Consider the following 18837-nt stretch of genomic DNA (forward strand, 5'->3'; position numbering starts at 1 on the left):
ATACTGCAAATGCATTACTATTGACCCTTTAAATCATTTTAAAAAAAATCATTGTTATTTACTTTTGCATGTACTTGTAACAAAACTGTTATTGTTACACTCGGCCCAGTTAATGCCAAAAAAAGTGTTGCGTATCGAGTATACTCGATTTCTTTATTTTATTTTTTTTGATATTCATTTGCTTTTAAAGCTGCAAAAAGTAAAACTTTTCTAGTGCTGACCACTTGTCATTGGATTTCCTGATATGGATCTTAATCCTAGATGCAAACAAGGCCTGAGAGTTTAGATACTCATTGGCTGATGAGAACATAATCAAAGTCAGAATATGAAATGGATGTGAAGAAGTTTGTCTGGAGATCAGAATATCATAGAGACTCAAATATCTTGGTCTAGTGGGCAACCACCCTAGAAAGCACTTAGAAACACGTTTGTGTTCTTCATCTACACATATTAGTATTAAAATATTACAGTATCTAGTTACACTGCAAAAAATGCTTTTCTTACTCAGTATTTTTGTCTTGTTTCTAGTCAAAATATCAAAACATTCTTACATTAAGAAACATTTTCTAGACAAGTAAAAATTATTGTCTTGTTTTAAGAAAAAATAACTCAAAATGAAGTTTTATTTTTAAATAATCTGCCAATGGGGTAAGAAAAATAATCTTATTTTCTCTTTGAATTAAGCTTTTTTTTTTACCCCATTGGCAGATTATTTATCTTATTTTAAGCAAAAACTCTCTTCATTTAATTTTTTTTTTTTTTTCCCAAAACAAGACAATTACTTTCGCTTGTCTAGTAAATGCCTCTTGTGTTAAGAAGTGTATGCAGTGTATCTTTTTTCTGGATTTCTCAATTTGATTATCAGATGTTTTTTTTGTTGTTGTCCAGTTGCGTAATGCCATGGTGAACAGACAGACTGGAAGCTTCTCTATGAACGTGAAGAAGACTGTGGATAAAGGGGCAAGAAACTCCCTCTGTACACACACACACACACACACACACACACACACACACACACACACACACACACACACACACCGCACTGAAAAGCTCTTGTCTTTCATCCTCTTATAGTGTTTGTGTGTTTGTTTATGACTGTGTCTCAGAAGCGTGTGCTTGTTCTACACAATGACTACTACTACACAGACATCAGAGGAACTCCCTTCAGGTGAGATCCCACCGCCTCCCCTCATATATAAAAGCATGCAGAACAACAGAAACACTGCAGATTGAGACAGAAGTTTGGTCTCAGAACTGCTTCCCAGTGAACCAACAGCTTTTCTGCAGACCACCAACTGCAGCACGGCTTCATTTTAAACAACGTACAGTGGGGCAAAAAAGTATTTAGTCAGCCACCAATTGTAAAAGTTCTATTAACTATTAACTAGTGTCTTATGATCATGTATATTACTAGGATATTGTCTGTTTATTAGCACTTCTAAAGCTCATATTAATGCCTTATTCTGCATGAGCTTATTCTACATCCCTTAATCCGACCCAATACCTAAACTTAAACGCTACAAAAACTACCTTACTAACTATTAATAAGCAGTAAATTAGGAGATTATTGAGGCAGAAGGCGGAGTTAATAGTGAATATGTGTTCCCCATACTAAAGGGTTACCACTTTCTCAATTACATTTGATTTTGTTTAAGTGTTTCTCACTGCTCTGCATAGGCGGAGTTGAATAGGTGTGTGTGTTGGGGGGGGGGGGGGGGGGGGGATTATTGCCTGCCTAGTGCTTTGAATAAAAAAATATTTTACAGAATTATTTTTTTCTCGTTTTATTTGTCTTATCTTATTATTTCTGTTTGTAGAATGAGTAAGATATGGATAAATCATTTTTAATTACTGTATTTTAAAAAAAGAAGCTCATTTTCCCTTGCGAATCTCATTTCGTTCTGTTCTACGCGCTGAATAAACTCTCTCACACACACCGTCTGTTGGCTCTGCTATGTCAGTCAGACTCAGAAAGAAGTTTCTCAGTTATGAGAATAATTTTAAACTGGCTGCAACGGCTCAGGAGATTCTCGGATCTTTTCCTATTGCACATAGAGAATGATTTGACTGCAAATCTATCAGAAGGGAAGATAGTGGACATATAACGTTACGCAACTCGAAAAAGAGGCGGCTTCTTCTGAATTAGGTAACTTAAGGCCATTGTAATGTCTGAAGAATGACAAGGTGCGTTTATGGAGCACTGTAATCGGTTTAAAAGTCCAATCCGAATGAAAATGCTCCATATAAACACCTCAATCGGAATAAAAATGCCCCAAACTAATGAAATTACTGCGATTACTTTTGAGTGTGACGTGATATACAGAGTGCGTGCCGCGCTCACACCAGTGCTGTTGAGTGTTGACAAGAAAGTTAATTTTTCTGAGAGGTAACGTTAAACATTTTATTTCGTAAGGAGTTATGAAGATAATGTTGGAATAATGATACAGACACAGCCTGGCTGCACCCTCATCTTGTCAGCGTTTGTCCCAGGCACATTTTACTACAACTGTTAGAGAGGACAGCGTCGCAGACAAACTGATTCCGACTGAAAGTCAGCACATGTAAACACCAGATCGGTTTAGATAACATCTCATGTAAACAGTGCATTAAATCTTTCAATCTGAATGATTTTAATCAGAATGACAAAAGTGCATGTAAACGTGACTATAACAAGCGCACCCTCTCTCGCTTGTGTTCGCGCACCTCTGAAATCCCTGTGTTAACCCTATCACTGCCGATGCCAAACAAAACAACAATTTTACAACTATAAAGAGCCTGACTGTGCGCTACAACATATTTTTAATGCTACGCTTTGTATACAGTCCCTGTTCATTGTAAATTTATTTTAAATGTAGAATATATGATATATATGGCATATAAAAAAAATCTGAGCTCGTGGTCTGCCGGCCCGGTAGGTGCCCCCCATCAAAAATGTCACCGCTGTTTTCTCCAGCAGCTGGAGTGTGTTAACTGTAGACATCGCAACTCTTAACGGCCACCAGGACTAATACAGTATTATATAAGCTATTTATCTGTTGTAAAGTGTAATAATCATCTCAGAAAAAAAATTCTTCTGTCAGGCGCAGTTAAAGTAAAAACTGCCTGAGGTAATATACGCTGTGTCATCACTCCAACATTATCTTCATAACTTACGAAATCAAAAGTTTACCCCTCAGAAAAATGAGCTTTCCTCTCTTGTCAACATGAGCGCGGCGCGCGCTGTCACGTCATGTAAGGACACACACTCTAAAGTAATCGGTCAGGTCGTTTACATGGTGAAAAATAGACTGTACAAAAATTAATAACGAGTATGGAAGAGATTCAAGCGGTGCTGCTTTTGCTGGTTATGTATAACGTTTACTAAAGAGGTGATTAACAACGACAGAAAAGAGCACTAGCATATTCAGAAAGCTTGTAATGCTAGATTTAAAATGACAATCAGCTATTACGGACATTGCACGTGAGATGGCTGAGACGAGCGCGCGCCATCATTTACTGATTATTAAAAGACTTTTAAAAATGCCGGTTGAAATAAAATGCCCAACCAATCAGCATGTTCAGCGCCCAAGTCCCGCCCTCGAAAGTTCCTGAACTTTGAAAAAGTACTACCTCGCGAGCAGGGCCGCTTGGAGGGGGAAATATTTACCCGGAACTTCATTTAGACCCTGGTTCCTGCGGTCTAAACACACCGAGTACCACCCAAAGTTCCTGGGTAAAGTTCCTGTGGTGGAAACGCGGCTTATGCTGCTCTGCAGAGGTGGGTAGAGTAGCCAAAATCTTTACTCAAGTAAAAGTACAAGTACTTACGGAAATATTTACTCAAGTAAAAGTAAAAGTAACAATCGTAATAGTTACTTGAGTAAGAGTAAAAAAGTATTAGATGAAAAAACTACTCAAGTACTTAGTTACTAGTTACTTTCGATCTGATTGATAAGATCCAAAAACCCTGAATTTCAGACTACTTAGAGAGCTTTCACACACCTCCAAATATATATATATATATATATATATATATATGTGTGTGAGTGTGTGTGTGTGTGTGTGTGTGTGTGTGTTTAATGGTTAAACAGTGTAAATTAATGGTGTGCTGGGCTAACCACAGCTCTTTTTAAAACATACTTTGTCCTTATATTTTTATAAGTATATGCATTCTTAAAAATACAGTCCAATTTTTAAACGTATGTATACACTGCAGACTGTTGTCTGTCCGGATATGTGTATAAATGCAAGATGTCACATTAGGCTATTCAATTTGTTTCGTTTTTAGCCTGATCTCATCAGTACCTGTGGCAACGTTTTTGCAAACCACAAAATATGTACCAATACGTACATATTGCGACAGTTTCAAAGTGAAATGTCCACTGGGTGGCGCTAAAAGCTTATTTTTTTCCAGAACAGATTTGCGTGAATCTGACATGTTTTGTTACGTTGTGTTTTTAACGTAGCCTACACCCACACTAAACCTACCCGAACGTGTTAACAAAAGCAAATGTGACAAAAATAAAATTGTGTCCATGTATTTTTAGCTTGTGTTTAGAACTCGTCTTTGAGCTCTTATCATGACTCGTTCTTCATGGGGTTCGTTCTCAAGCTTTTCGCATTGCAAATACAAATCTGTATCAGCTGAGCTATCGAGCAAATCTGGTGAATCAGAAAAGCAGAACATGGAGCTGTGACGCAAAATTCAAAATGTTTTACAAACCATAGACTAACAAAAAATGCAGTTTTTCTGCCTATAGTGTTCATTTCTGTTGGAATTCCTGCAGTGTGTATTGGTACGTATTTTGTGGTTTGCAAAAACATTGTCACAGGTACATTTTGCCAATGAGGTTGCTCGTTTTATGAGAAAAAAAAGATATGTAAATGTGCAGATGTGAATATTTGTTTGTGGACGTGTGTTCGGAGGATTCAAACGATTTGTCAATGCTTACACAAGAGCGCATATGAGGAAAACACTCGGACAGTGTGTGAAATAGTATTACAATAAAGGAAAAGTGCCCATAGTTACCAAATTACCATTAACAGTGTTCAAATATAGGCATCATTGTTACACTTACCACTGCTCTCTCAGGTTGGTGCTGGAATTATTGTATGCTGAGATGTCAGTTCATATTGGTGCACACAGCATGCATTAAATTATGAAACTGTTCTTTTTGACATCTTGGACTGAAAACAGGCTGAACATGAGGCCACGTACGGATGATCTGCCGTAGCTCACACACATCTCCCTCTGCTTCGGCCATCATCTTCTGACTGAACGCGCGCTAATTTTACGCGGGTGATGCGTATCCACCTCTCGCGAAGCAGCCTCTCCAACGTTTCGCGAGACTTGCGAACAAGTCATAACTTATTTTAAAATATATAATTAATTATCACCATTGACAGTAGCGGAGGAACGCCACCGAATGTAACTAAGTAAAAGTACAGTTTTTTCACAAGAAATGTACTTGAGTAAAAGTAAAAGTACCCATTTTTAAATATACTCTAAAAGTACAAGTTACCCAAAAAATGTACTCAAGTAAATGTAACGAAGTAAATGTAATTAGTTACTACCCACCTCTGCTGCTCTGTCCTCTTTTTTTGTGCACTAATGACAAAAAGGCTATGCCAATAAATAACAGCTCAAGCTATTAGATAAATCAGCTTATAAGTTTAAAAATGGTCAGCTAGTCAGGTCATACTTGGCTCAAATAGGCTATGTATGATTTTTGAACCCTTCTTTGAGTCCTATTCTGATTTCACATATCAGAATAACTGACAAAATCAGCACAGTGAAACCTTTCACACAGTTTCCATCCAAAGTTGCACATTTAACATCTGCGAATAAAGGAGTGTTTCCAAGCCATGTGTGTAACAGAACAAACTTTCTGGGAAATTGGTGTGAAAAAAAAACAAAACAAATGTAAGTTGCTGCAGTCGGGCTCTTTTTTTCTCCATGATAAATGAGTTGCGTCTCAGACAATAAACGCTGTCATGTTCTCTTGCGTTGGGATGCTGGTGTTTGGGAAGTCAATCGTGTGAGACGCTTCTGGAGGGAAATAAACCAAATCATTCTGATCTTAGACTTTGACTCAGACGTTGATAAATAAATTGCAACATTGTATTATATATGTACATATGGCAATTATGTTACATTTTTGTTGTTGTTTTAGCTCATTTTAATTTAGCAAACTGCTAAAACCTTTTTGTTTTGTTTTTTCTTGAGTATATGATTTATTTCTCTTGTTTTCAGCTTAGGAGTGGCCTTGTCCAGAGGTCATGGCAAATATTTCTTCAGAGGAAATATCTCTGTTGAAGAAGGTAACTATAGATTTAATGATAAGCTGTCCTCTACATTTCCTTTGATTCATTATAATACATGTGTATCTTGTCTGCTTTTTTGTTTGTGTGTCATTTTTTAAATTCATTGGAACTGATTGCATATGTGTTTCGTGCTGTCATACGTGACGTTGCAAGCTTAAGCTGCTATTTCTTTTGTATATACACTTACTGGCCACTTTATTAGGTACAGCTGTTCAACACAAATATCTTATCAGCCAATCCCATAGTAGAAACTCAATGCATTTAGGCATGTTGACATGGTCAAGACAATCTGTTGTAGTTCAAACGGAACATCAGAATGGGGAAGAAAGGTGATTAAAGTGACTTGGCATGGTTGTTGGTGCCAAAGGGCTGATCTGAGGATTTCAGAAACTGCTGATCAACTGGGATTTAAACGCACAACCATCTCTAGGGTTCACAGAGAATGCTCTGAAAAAAAGACAGTATCGAAAGGCTGAAAATGCCTTGTTAATGCCAGAGGTCAGAAGAGAATGGCCAGACTGGTTCAGCTGATAGAAAGGCAACAGTAACTCAAATAAGCATCTGCAGGTCTGCAGAAGAGCATCTCTGAACGCACAACATGTCCAACCTTGAAACAGATGAGCCACAGCAACAGAAGACACACCGGTGATGCTCCTGTCAGCTGAGAATAGCAAACTGACGATACAATTCACACAAGCTCACCAAAACTAGACAATAGAAGATTGGAAAAAGGTCGGCTGGTCTGATGAGCCTCGATTTCTCCTGCGATATTCAGATGGTCAGAATTTAGCTTAAACAACATGAGAGCATGGATCCATCCTGCCTTGTATCAGTGGTTCAGGCTGCTGCTGCTGGTGGTGCAATGGTGTGAGGGATATTTTCTTGGCATATTTTGGGCCCTTTATGGCTCATTTCCACTGAGCGGCACGGTACGGTTCAGTTCGTGGGAAGGATTTTGGCCCACTCCAGCAGAAAAATATGTTATTTTCTCCCACACCCGCTTACAAACAAACGAGTTTCGTTCCGCTCCCGCCCGCAAAATCCCGCGGGTAAACGTAAAAGTATATACCCTGTCGGTTGGGTTCAAAGGACCAGCCTTGGCTCCTCCTTCAATTTATTCCCACCGTGGTTCGCCTCCCTCATGGCCATCTCCTGGGTCACTCTGGGATCTCGCTGGCCATCCGTTTCTCAATGGGCCTTTCCACCATCCTCTCGTCAATGGGCCCTTCCACCATCCTCTCCTCCATGGGCCCTTCCACCACCCACTCTTCAATCGGCCCTTCCACCATCCACTTCTCAATGGCCCTTTCCACCATCCTCTCGTCAATGGGCCCTTCCACCATCCTCTCCTCAATCGGCCCTTCCACCATCCACTCCCCAATGGGCCCTCCCACCATCCTCTCGCCAATGGGCCCTTCCACCACCCACTCCTCAATCGGCCCTTCCACCATCCACTCCTCAATAGGCCCTTCCACCATCCTCTCCTCAATCGGCCCTTCCACCATCCACTCCCCAATGGGCCCTTCCACCATCCTCTCGTCAATGGGCCCTTCCACAACCCACTCCTCAATCGGCCCTTCCACCATCCACTCCCCAATGGGCCCTTCCACCATCCTCTCCTCAATGGGCTCTTCCACCATCCTCTCCTCAATGGGCTCTTCCACCATCCTCTCCTCAATGGGCCCTTCCACCATCCACTTCTCCCTGGATCCTTCCACCATCTACTCCTCCCTGGATCATACCATCATCCACTCCTCCCTGGATACTACCACCATCCTCTCCTCCCTGGATCCTTCCACCATCCAATCCTCCCTGGATCCTACCACAATCCACTCCTCCCTGGATCCTACCACCATCCACTCCTCCCTGGATCCTACCACCATCCAATCCTCCCTGGATCCTACCACCATCCACTCCTCCCTGGATCCTACCACCATCCAATCCTCCCTGGGTCCTTCCACCATCTACTCCTCCCCGGATCATACCATCATCCACTCCTCCCCGGATCCTTCCACCATCCACTCCTCCCTGGATACTACCACCATCCTCTTCTCCCTGGATCCTTCCACCATCCACTTCTCCCTGGATCCTTCCACCATCTACTCCTCCCTGGATCATACCATCATCCACTCCTCCCTGGATACTACCACCATCCTCTCCTCCCTGGATCCTTCCACCATCCAATCCTCCATGGATCCTACCACAATCCACTCCTCCCTGGATCCTACCACCATCCACTCCTCCCTGGATCCTACCACCATCCAATCCTCCCTGGATCCTACCACCATCCACTCCTCCCTGGATCCTACCACCATCCAATCCTCCCTGGGTCCTTCCACCATCTACTCCTCCCCGGATCATACCATCATCCACTCCTCCCCGGATCCTTCCACCATCCACTCCTCCCTGGATACTACCACCATCCTCTTCTCCCTGGATCCTTCCACCATCCACTCCTCCCTGGATCCTTCCACCATCCACTCCTCCCTGGATCCTACCACCATCCACTCCTCCCTGGATCCTACCACCATCCAATCCTCCCTGGATCCTACCACCATCCACTCCTCCCTGGATCCTACCACTATCAACTCCTCCCTGGATCCTTCCACCATCCACTCCTCCCTGGATCCTTCCACCATCCACTCCTCCCTGGATCCTTCCACCATCCTCTCCTCCCTGGATCCTACCACCATCCTCTCCTCCCTGGATCCTACCACCATCCACTCCTCTCTGGATCCTACCACCATCCACTCCTCCCTGGATCCTTCCACCATCCTCTCCTCCCTGGATCCTTCCACCATCCTCTCCTCCCTGGATCCTACCACCATCCACTCCTCCCTGGATACTACCACCATCCACTCCTCCCTGGATCCTACCACCATCTTCTTCTCCCTGGATCCTTCCACCATCCACTCGTCCCTGGATCCTACCACCATCCACTCCTCCCTGGATCCTTCTAACATCCACTCCTCCCTGGATCCTACCACCATCCACTCCTCCCTGGATCATACCACCATCAACTCCTCCCTGGATCCTTCCACCATCCACTCCTCCCTGGATCCTTCCACCATCCTCTCCTCCCTGGATCCTTCCACCATCCACTCCTCCCTGGATCCTTCCACCATGCACTCCTCCCTGGATCCTACCACTATCCACTCCTCCCTGGATCCTACCACCATCCACTCCTCCCTGGATCATTCCACCACCATCTCCTCACTGGATCCTACCACCATCCACTCCTCCCTGGATCCTACCACCATCCTCTCCTCCCTGGATCATACCACCATCCACTCCTCCCTGGATCCTACCACCATCCACTCCTCCCTGGATCCTTCCACCACCATCTCCTCACTGGATCCTACCACCATCCACTCCTCCCTGGATCCTACCACCATCCTCTCCTCCCTGGATCCTACCACCATCCCCTCCTCCATGGTTCAAAGAACAAAGAAGACAAGCTTTGTTTGAGCCAAGGCTGCAAGGAAAAACACAGCCGAAAAAGCATGCGCAAGTGACGATTCTCTGTCAACCAATCAGCACTCTGCAGTAAGTCTAGCTCCATCATATATAACCGGTACCCCAACAGAAGTGTGCCTAAAAAGTGGTACTGTACAGTTCGGAATTAGGGTACCATTCACAACTTCTGTCATTGAAGTGACAAAAATAGCGGACCGTACGGAACTGTTCTGTACCGTACCGTACCGCTCAGTGGAAAGGAGTCATTACAATGTGTCTATACTATATGCAAGCAGTGTGTCTGACAAAAACAAAAATAACCTATTATAATCAGTGATGCTGTCTACACTGGGCATGACACAACACAACAAATTCCAGACGGTAAACTAATGCCTGTTCTGTTTCGGACATACTTTAAGTGCTCGCATTACTTCTGATACGGAGGACAAATGGACATGGAACGGTCGCTTTTTGCATCAAGTGTAGACATGGGGTTAGTACTGATTAAACATAATTTAAATGCCACAGCCTATCAGAGCATTGTTGCTGACCATGCCCATCCTGCTATGGCCACAGTAGAGCATCTTCTGATGGCTACTTCTAACAGGATAATGTGTCACAAAGCTCAGATCATCTCAAACTGGTTTCTTGAACATGACCATGACTTTACTATACTCAAAAGACAGTCTCAGTCCAATAGAGCACCTTTGTGATTTGGTGAAACAGGAGACTTGGATCATGGATGTGCAGCCAACAAATCTGTAACATCTATGTGATGCTATCATGTCAATTTGGACCAAAATCTCTGGGAATGTTTCCAGAACCCTTTTGAATCTATAATGTGGCCAGTGAGTGTATTTTGCTGTGGTTTCAAAGATATATTTGAAACGCATGTTTATTATCTTTGTTTTTCTGGGCCAGCATTGCTGAAAGGTAATGCTAGTGGTCCATTTGTACGTGTACTGACCCCCCCCCCCCCACACACACACACACAAACACACACAATGACCACCTCATGCCACTATTTTTTAGTCTTAAGGCTATGGTTGAAGGTTTAAACAACATTCTTATACAGCAATCATTTCAGGAATAGGTTACTTAAATGGGTATTTTTTGTCTGATAGGAATCAATGTTGATGTTAGACACATGTTGCTAATCAAGTATTATGTCCTGCTTGGCTCAATCATGTCATATAAATCTGAAGCAGCATTAAGCATGATGAGAGTTTCTTCTGTTTCAGGACTACATGATTTGGAACATCCAGATGTTGTATTAGCAGATGAATGGTACAGTAGTATCTTTAGAGATTTTATTCAATGCCTTATTGAAGTGCCTATACTATGTGTATAATGTGTGCATGCATGTGACTGATTGGTTTGACTTTTCAGGACATACTGTAACACAGAGGAACATCCAGAGCATCTTTTCCTATCTCAGATCGATGCCATTAAGCTCTATTTTAACGGAGAACCACATCTGAAGTGTGAGTTGAGTGCATTTGCACCCAATGAATGATGAATCTTTTTTGTTTTTGCGTTGTTTAAAGTGTATGTATCTTTCTTTGAAACTAATCTTTGTACTAATGAATGACAGTAGAAAATAAAATGAATACAAAATTCTAAAAATCATTTTGGAAATTCTACTTCTAAATATTGGATTTTTTTTCTAATGTAGAAGCACAGTGTAAAATGTTTCATTGAATTTTTGTGATCCTTACTTACCTTTGTGACCTATATTTTTGTAACATTTCCTCTAAGGCGAGTGTGGTCAACCCAAGTGTATTTTATTGGTGTGAAAACCGATACAAATGAAGACGTGGAAAACTAAGCTTGAAACATAACTTGACTTGACAAGTAACTATAAACGTAGACTTAAGTATAAACATGAGCATTCACATGAGCTTGACCTAGACATGGACTCAACAGACAGTGGTTTACAGGGAACAATGGAAACATGAGGACTATTTATGCACAAAGACCAATGACCAAAAAATAAACACCTGTGAACAATCAAGACAGAGCCAATGAGAAAACAGGACTGAGACAACCAATAGGAACATGACACATAAGATAAGGAAACACAATACATGATCACATGATGGGAAGAGAATCACATGGCAAGAACTAGGAAATATGACTAAGTGAACTTTAAAATAAAAGACATGAAACATTAAAATAAAATAAAAAACCCATAATTGTGACATATCCCAACATCAAAGGGTGGCTCCTGACACCCTAATGGAACACCCAAGCAAAACCCAAAATTGACAAAACCTCCAGGAGCAAATGTGGTCCAGGGGGAGGGATGGTGGGGGTGCAGTGGACCGTGGAGCGCTGATGGACCTGGTCCACATCCACCCATCTACCTATAGTCCCCTCAAAAAAAATCTTCAGGGGAAATATGGTAGTCTTGGCGTGACGAGGCTCTGGCATTGCGGCCGTGACATGATGAGGCTCTGGCATGGCTGCCATGATGGCTGGAGACTATGGCATGGCGACCATGACAGTTGGAGAATTTGGCTTGGTGGCCATAGCGGCTTGAGACTCTGGCTCGGCGACCATCTTCCCTGAAGACCCTGGCTCAGAGGCCATCTTGGCTGGAGACCCTGGCTCGGAGGCTATCTTGGCTGAGGGCTCAAGCATGGCGGCCATCTTTGCTGAGGGCTCAGGTGTGGCGGCCATCTTGGCTGGAGACCCTGGCTCGGAGGCTATCTTGGCTGAGGGCTCAAGCATGGCGGCCATCTTGGCTGATGGCTCAGGCGTGGCGGCCATCTTTGCTGGGGGCTCAAGCGTGGCAGCCATCTTAGCTGATGGCTCAAGAGAGGCGGCCGTCTTAGCTGATGGCTCAGGTGTGGCGGCCATCTTGGCTGAAGACACTGGCGTAGCGGCCATCTTGTCTGAAGACACAGGCTTAGCATCCATCCTGCCTGAAGACACAGACGTAGTGACCATGTTGTCTGAAGACACATTAAAATCAACAAGGTGATAAAAGCCCTATTTGCACGGGATTAGTTTTTTATCTAGGGACCTAAAGTTCACAAAATTTCACCATGCAGTTCTCTATGGTCCTCCAAGGTCTCCTTGATGGAGATAAAGGAGAAGAACTGCTGGTTTCATGATTAGTGGTTTAGTATTCTGTAAGGACTCCACTGAGGCGAGAGTAGTGAACCCAAGTCCAGTTTATTGGTGTGAAAACACATGACTCGATCATAAACGTAGACTTAAGCATAATACATGAGCATTCACTTGAACTTGATCTAGACATGGTCTCATCAGACAGCGGATTACAGGGAACAATACTCGACAAGAGACAATGGAAACATGAAACAAAACCCAAAACCAACCGTGACAAGTTTCCATGTCTGTGCCTGCTTCTTTCTGTTGAACTGTTGTCAATTAATTGACTCGTTAGTTCCCTCGTTTAGTTCTGGTATAAGTACTCCCTTTTGTTCAGTTCGTTGTCCTGTCTTGTCTATGTGGTTGTGTGTTCCTGTTCTCAAGCCTGGATTTAATAAAGTGTGTTCATTTTGAATTCTCCTTCGTGATGCTCCCTGTTACAGCAGCCAACCGTGACAAACAGAAAGATCATTGGATTAAGTTTAAAATGAAGGCAGCATTTCTTCTGACCCACTTGAGCTCATTATACTTATAATGAGAAATTAAAGCATGATGTATGTGTGGGGGAGATATATTTAGTTTGTAATTTATAATTAGTATCCTATGATTGTTTTGGTAGGTGATGAGGATCTGATCCAGGAGGTTCTTTTTGATGCTGTGGTCACGGCACCACTGGAAGCGTACTGGACCAGCCTCGCTCTTAATAAATCAGAGTAAGAACCGTTCTTAATACACATTTATGGTCTTATTGTACAAGTTATTCAAAAAATAATCTTTTATTACAACTCAATGAATTGTACAGCCTCTGAAATAATGTTCCTTTTCAAATGATGTTAATAAACAAATAAACATATAATTATTAACCAAGAGCCCAATAGGCTTTTACTTTTTGTTTAGGCTACTGTTGTAGGCAATACCAAATTTTGCCAATAAAGTGTGGAATGACTTCTTTATACCATCCAATCAGTTCCTCATTTGTAATATACAAAGAGAGATCAAATGGGTTGTGAATGCTATTTCATGTTGACTTTAGTTAGATTTTTTTATAATGCATTATAAAGATATTCAAACTGTACATTGTAACACATCATATCATTTTCATCAATAATTGTAACCAAAGTAAAATACCTTATAATATTTTTAGATTTCTTACTGTATCTGAAATTGGTTGTTTGTCATGTATTTAATGCATTATACTTTCTAAAGATGTGTTATCAATGAATAGATAAGTATTATAATGTATTATATTACAATTACTCATGATGATAATTCAATGCATTATAAGGTATATATAATGTATATACCTTATGGACATATTTGTACATACATTTATGCTATGCTGTACATATAGCATAAATAATATGCATTTATAATACAACATAAATGATGGTTTTAACTAACGTGTTACTGAATCTTCATTCTTGAAATGGTTCCTTATCATAGATGCGAACTCCTCATCTGGTGAGAATTCACCTTTTTCAGATCAAAATAGGTCAGCTTTGAGATTTGTGTAGATCCAATGAGAAAGTGTTTTGGGGGAGGGAGGACTGTTCAGGCTGATCTTTTCTTTCTCGTTTTGTGAAGAGTGGCATTACAAGGTAATAAAGAAATAGGGTTTAACTTACAAGGTACAAAGGATCCCATATTCAGTTTTCAGTTTTGAGTGTTAATGAAGCTAAGATAATTTCCAACATATGTTTTATCTAGTTGTTGTCATCTTTTGTTTATCTATTCAGCTCTCATATCCATTGAATCCTTTTTTGTGTTTTATAAAGGGTTGTTTTGCCCTGCATAAAACACACAAAAAAAACGTGTTAGCCCTTACCCGTTAGAATTAGTTTTCAGGCAGATGCAAAGAGACTTAATAGTGTCTAGAAATGAGCATAAGAAGTAAAACCATTTTTTTTTTAAAATAATGATTAAAAAACCTTGAAGAATGTTTTCTCTATCCACGCAATGTTCTCACCTTTTTTAACCCTCACCCGTTTGCATCCCTGCTTATTCACTCCATTATTGATTATGTCTTTCCTGTGGTTCTCTTTGTTCTGGTAGGAACTCTGATAAAGGGGTGGAGATAGCTTACCTCGGCACTCGAACCGGACTATCACGCATAAACCTTTTTGTGATGCCAGACCAACTGACCAATCAGTAAGTACATCATACTTCTCATGAGTCTATATTACATAGTAAATAACCCTTTATTTTAGGGTTCAGTTATTATCTATTAACTAGTGTCTTATGATCATGCATATTACTAGGATATTGTCTGTTTATTAGCACTTCTAAAGCTCATATTAATGCCTTATTCTGCATGAGCTTATTCTACATCCCTTAATCCGACCCAATACTTAAACTTAAACGCTACAAAAACTACCTTACTAACTATTAATAAGGAGTAAATTAGGAGTTTATTGAGGCAAAAGTTGTAGTTAATAGTGAATATGTGTTCCCCATACTAAAGTGCTACCATAAATTCGATACTATTCTATATATGTGTCAGTGGCTCTGCTGTTGTCAAAGCAGTGAGCTCCTGGATAGTCTGTGGTGCTACTTGACGGCTTTGGATGATCTATTACACATTGTCCCAGAGGTCTCATTTAAATTCAGGTCTGGGGAATGTGATGGACAGTCAATGTCATCAAAGTACCTAAGGGAACTATTGGCTAGCACATGGAGGTCTGTGCGACCTCCAAGGATATGCCTCCCCAGACCATTACTGACCCACCGCCAAACCGGTCATGTTGGATGCATGCAGCCTAATGTTCCTCACAGCATCTCCAGACTCTTTCACGTCTGTCACATGTGCTCAGTGTCAATCTGCTCTCAACCATGAAGAGAACGGGGCGCCAATGCTGGACTTGCCAGTTCTAGTGTTCTCTGGCAAATGCCAATCAAGCTGCAGGGTTCTAAAATGTGAGCACAGGTCCCACTTGAAGACATCGGGCCCTCATGCCACCCCTCATGAAGTCTGTTTCTGAAAGGTTGGTCAGAAACATACACACCAGTTGCCTGCTGAAGGTCATTTTGTAAGGCTCTGGCAGTTGTCCTCCTGTTCCTCCTTGCACAAAAGAGCAGGTGCCGGTCCTGCTGCTCGGATATTGGGCCTGGTATCTCCTCCATGCTCTTGAAACTGTGCTCTTGAAACACACCAAAACTTCTTGCGACGGCACGTATTGATGTTCAATCCTGGAGGAGCAGGACTGCCTATACACCTGATTGGGTTACAGGTTCTGCCTCATGCTATAGACATTGACAAGGACTCTTAACAAAGCGCAAAACTAAATACGAATCAGTCAATTGTCAAAAATAGCAGGTGAAACACAATCTCTTATGCTTCCTCATTGGACAGATTAGTGTTATAATGTGATGATTAAGTGGACCTTAATGTTGAGCAGTGTATTATTATTTTAACATCCTTCTTATAATGGGCTTTAGTAAAGAGGTAATGTGTGTGTTGCGTGTTGTAAGAGACTTCCTGACAGGAGAGGAGAAGGAGGCGGTGTTCAGTGCTGATCATTTTCCTCTGTGGTACAAACGGGCTGCTGAACAGGTGCCTGGCACCTTTATCTACTCCCTTCTGTTCAACACAGGTAATTACACTCACAGTTTAATTTCAGCAGTAATCCAGTCCGTCCAGACCTATGCATTAATTTACTTAAGTTACTGTATTGCAGCATTTGTAGTAAATCACATTTGATCACTTGAAATGTGCTGTCTTTCAGAATGTACCCCTGTAAATCGCTAACCACATAACTAGCCTAAATGGCTGCATCACATTTTGTCTTTTGTTCTCTGAAACCAACATTATTGTGTGGACAGACCTTCTCAGATTCATTTCCTCTACCTCATACCAAGAAAATCACACTGCATGATTAGTGGAGTAATGATGCGTGAAATTGTATTCTTTGAGAAGATTTAGTCGTTCTCTTTCTATTCATCTTAACTGTACACATTAATTAATGTAGTGTGAGTTTACGGTATGTTCCTGGATACCGGATACTAGTTTTACTGTAATTTTTTTACAGTGGTAGTTCTGCAGTTTATTAAAATTAAATAGGAACTGTATCTCCCTTTTTCTGAAAAAGTTCAGATTTTTGGAACGTTCTCTCAAAATGACTGAAATAATAAGGTTGCGCTATAAATAATCTTTGTTTGTCAGTTTGATTGAATGAGCTGTCCATTTTCTGTCAGTAAAAGAATTGAATGCTTGGTAAGTTATTTTCAGTCTGCTGTGTCGTTACTGTAAATTTCTTTTTCACTTCACTCTTGTGGTTTACTCTCCTTATTTAATGACACGTCCTGTGAATAACTGACTGGAATGCGTTAAAGTGAATCTCTCATTTTCTTTCCAAATCCTCATTCATGCCTCTTTTCCATTGTTTTCACTTGGGCGCTTTAAAACATAATATTCTCCCCTTTTAGATTTTAATCCCAGTGTTTACTGGAATGTTTCTAATACAGGGAAATATAATTTGTTATCTGTCAAAATGACAGTCAGCACTTTAAAATATCGATCAATGTTCCAGATAATGAAGGAACATGTTCAATTCATGCAACATAAAGTATGGTAAATAATATTGTAATATATTAATAATATAGTAATATAGATATTACTACAGCAATATTTGACATTTACATTTACATTTATGCATTTGGCAGACGCTTTTATCCAAAGCGACTTACATTGTATTCAAGGTACACATTTTACATTTTTGTCAAGTCTTGCTTTCCCTGGGAATCGAACCCATGACCTTGGCGTTGCTAGCGCCATGCTCTACTCATTGAGCTACAGGAAAGACCCATTTGACACATCAGTTGTCAAATTGCCTGTGAGTATAACGGTGTGCCTGTAATACACTTCATCTGCTTTTTTGTCTTCAGGAACCACCTTTTTTAAGATAAATAAAGCTGGATGTGCTTATTGCGTTGCATTCATGGTAAGCTCTGTTAAGCTTGCTATAATATAGTGTTTGCATGCAGCACGTTCGGCTCTCGAGGGAACATGGGGCACTCATGGTGAAGCATTCGCTGTGAGAAGCTTTATATTTATATTATACTACCCTGTGAACGGGTTGTTTAATACAGTTACGAAGGGCAATATGATTCCCTCTACTTCGTTTGCCTCCCTTCCCAAATACTGTTGGGTTTTGAAGGGATGTATGCCCCATTTTGGACGGGTGCTGTACTATAGCCTTGGTTTGATAATGCTAACAAGTAGAGGAAGTTTGCCTGTGGAATGTTTACTGCATTATGTCCTGCTCTTGCTTGACTCCTTTTCCCGAGTAAAGGGTAAAGATGTATGCTTCTAGCCTAGAAATCTAGACGCACCCTAGCGGCAGCAAATTTAATCTGCCCGCAAGTGTCGTCTAGGAACTCTCAATACACTTCTGAGCTGTATTCCTCACAATCTGGACGGGCCAATCACATCGTGAATAGAGTCGGCGGGCGGGGCCATAATGACGACGGCCGAGTTGCGTTTGCGTGCTTCTAGTAAACACAGAAACTGGTGAACGGCAGCGGTCTGTCGAATCAGCTTTGACCACGACTCTGGAAGACTTGAGTTCAGCTTTTCTCTGAGAAAAGAACAAAGAACGGCACTGAAGTCATTCTGAAGAAGGGAAGATGTGTTCGGAGTTTAGCCAACCGGATACGGCGAATGTTTAATCTGTCAGCGAGCTCTGCTTCACCTTCGTTGCTCTGGTTGGTGTAGCGCTATCCTATCGCGTGCAGAGTTTGAAAGACAACCGTTTATCCGCCCCTCGGATTGAGCTGTCAATGGTGAGTTTCCAGACCAAACATCTTGATGTGGGTCTGGCTTGTCAGGCTAGTATGCTTCACTTATGATGGATGATTTTATAGGCCTCTCTAGTATGACCAATGTTCAGGAAGCTTTCAAGTAGAGGTAAACATCCTGTGGAGCACCCATCCCTGTTCCATTGGGGTTAGAGTATGGTGGTTTAG

The 18837-nt window shown here is 41.4% G+C and overlaps 1 protein-coding gene across 1 annotated transcript in view; it reads left to right on the forward strand.

Annotated features, from left to right (window-relative positions):
• Positions 1-18837, forward strand: part of cacna2d3a (calcium channel, voltage-dependent, alpha 2/delta subunit 3a) — a 164122-nt gene that overhangs the window by 95495 nt on the left and 49790 nt on the right. Inside the window, exons 19-26 of the mRNA XM_067412885.1 lie at positions 889-960; positions 1107-1168; positions 6233-6300; positions 11001-11046; positions 11149-11243; positions 13496-13589; positions 14929-15024; positions 16345-16466. Of these exons, the coding sequence (XP_067268986.1) occupies positions 889-960; positions 1107-1168; positions 6233-6300; positions 11001-11046; positions 11149-11243; positions 13496-13589; positions 14929-15024; positions 16345-16466 (655 nt within the window). The remainder of the gene's footprint in view (positions 1-888; positions 961-1106; positions 1169-6232; positions 6301-11000; positions 11047-11148; positions 11244-13495; positions 13590-14928; positions 15025-16344; positions 16467-18837) is intronic.

This window comes from Pseudorasbora parva, chromosome 13 (assembly GCF_024679245.1).
Source record: "Pseudorasbora parva isolate DD20220531a chromosome 13, ASM2467924v1, whole genome shotgun sequence".
NCBI classification, from domain to species: Eukaryota; Metazoa; Chordata; class Actinopteri; order Cypriniformes; family Gobionidae; genus Pseudorasbora; species Pseudorasbora parva.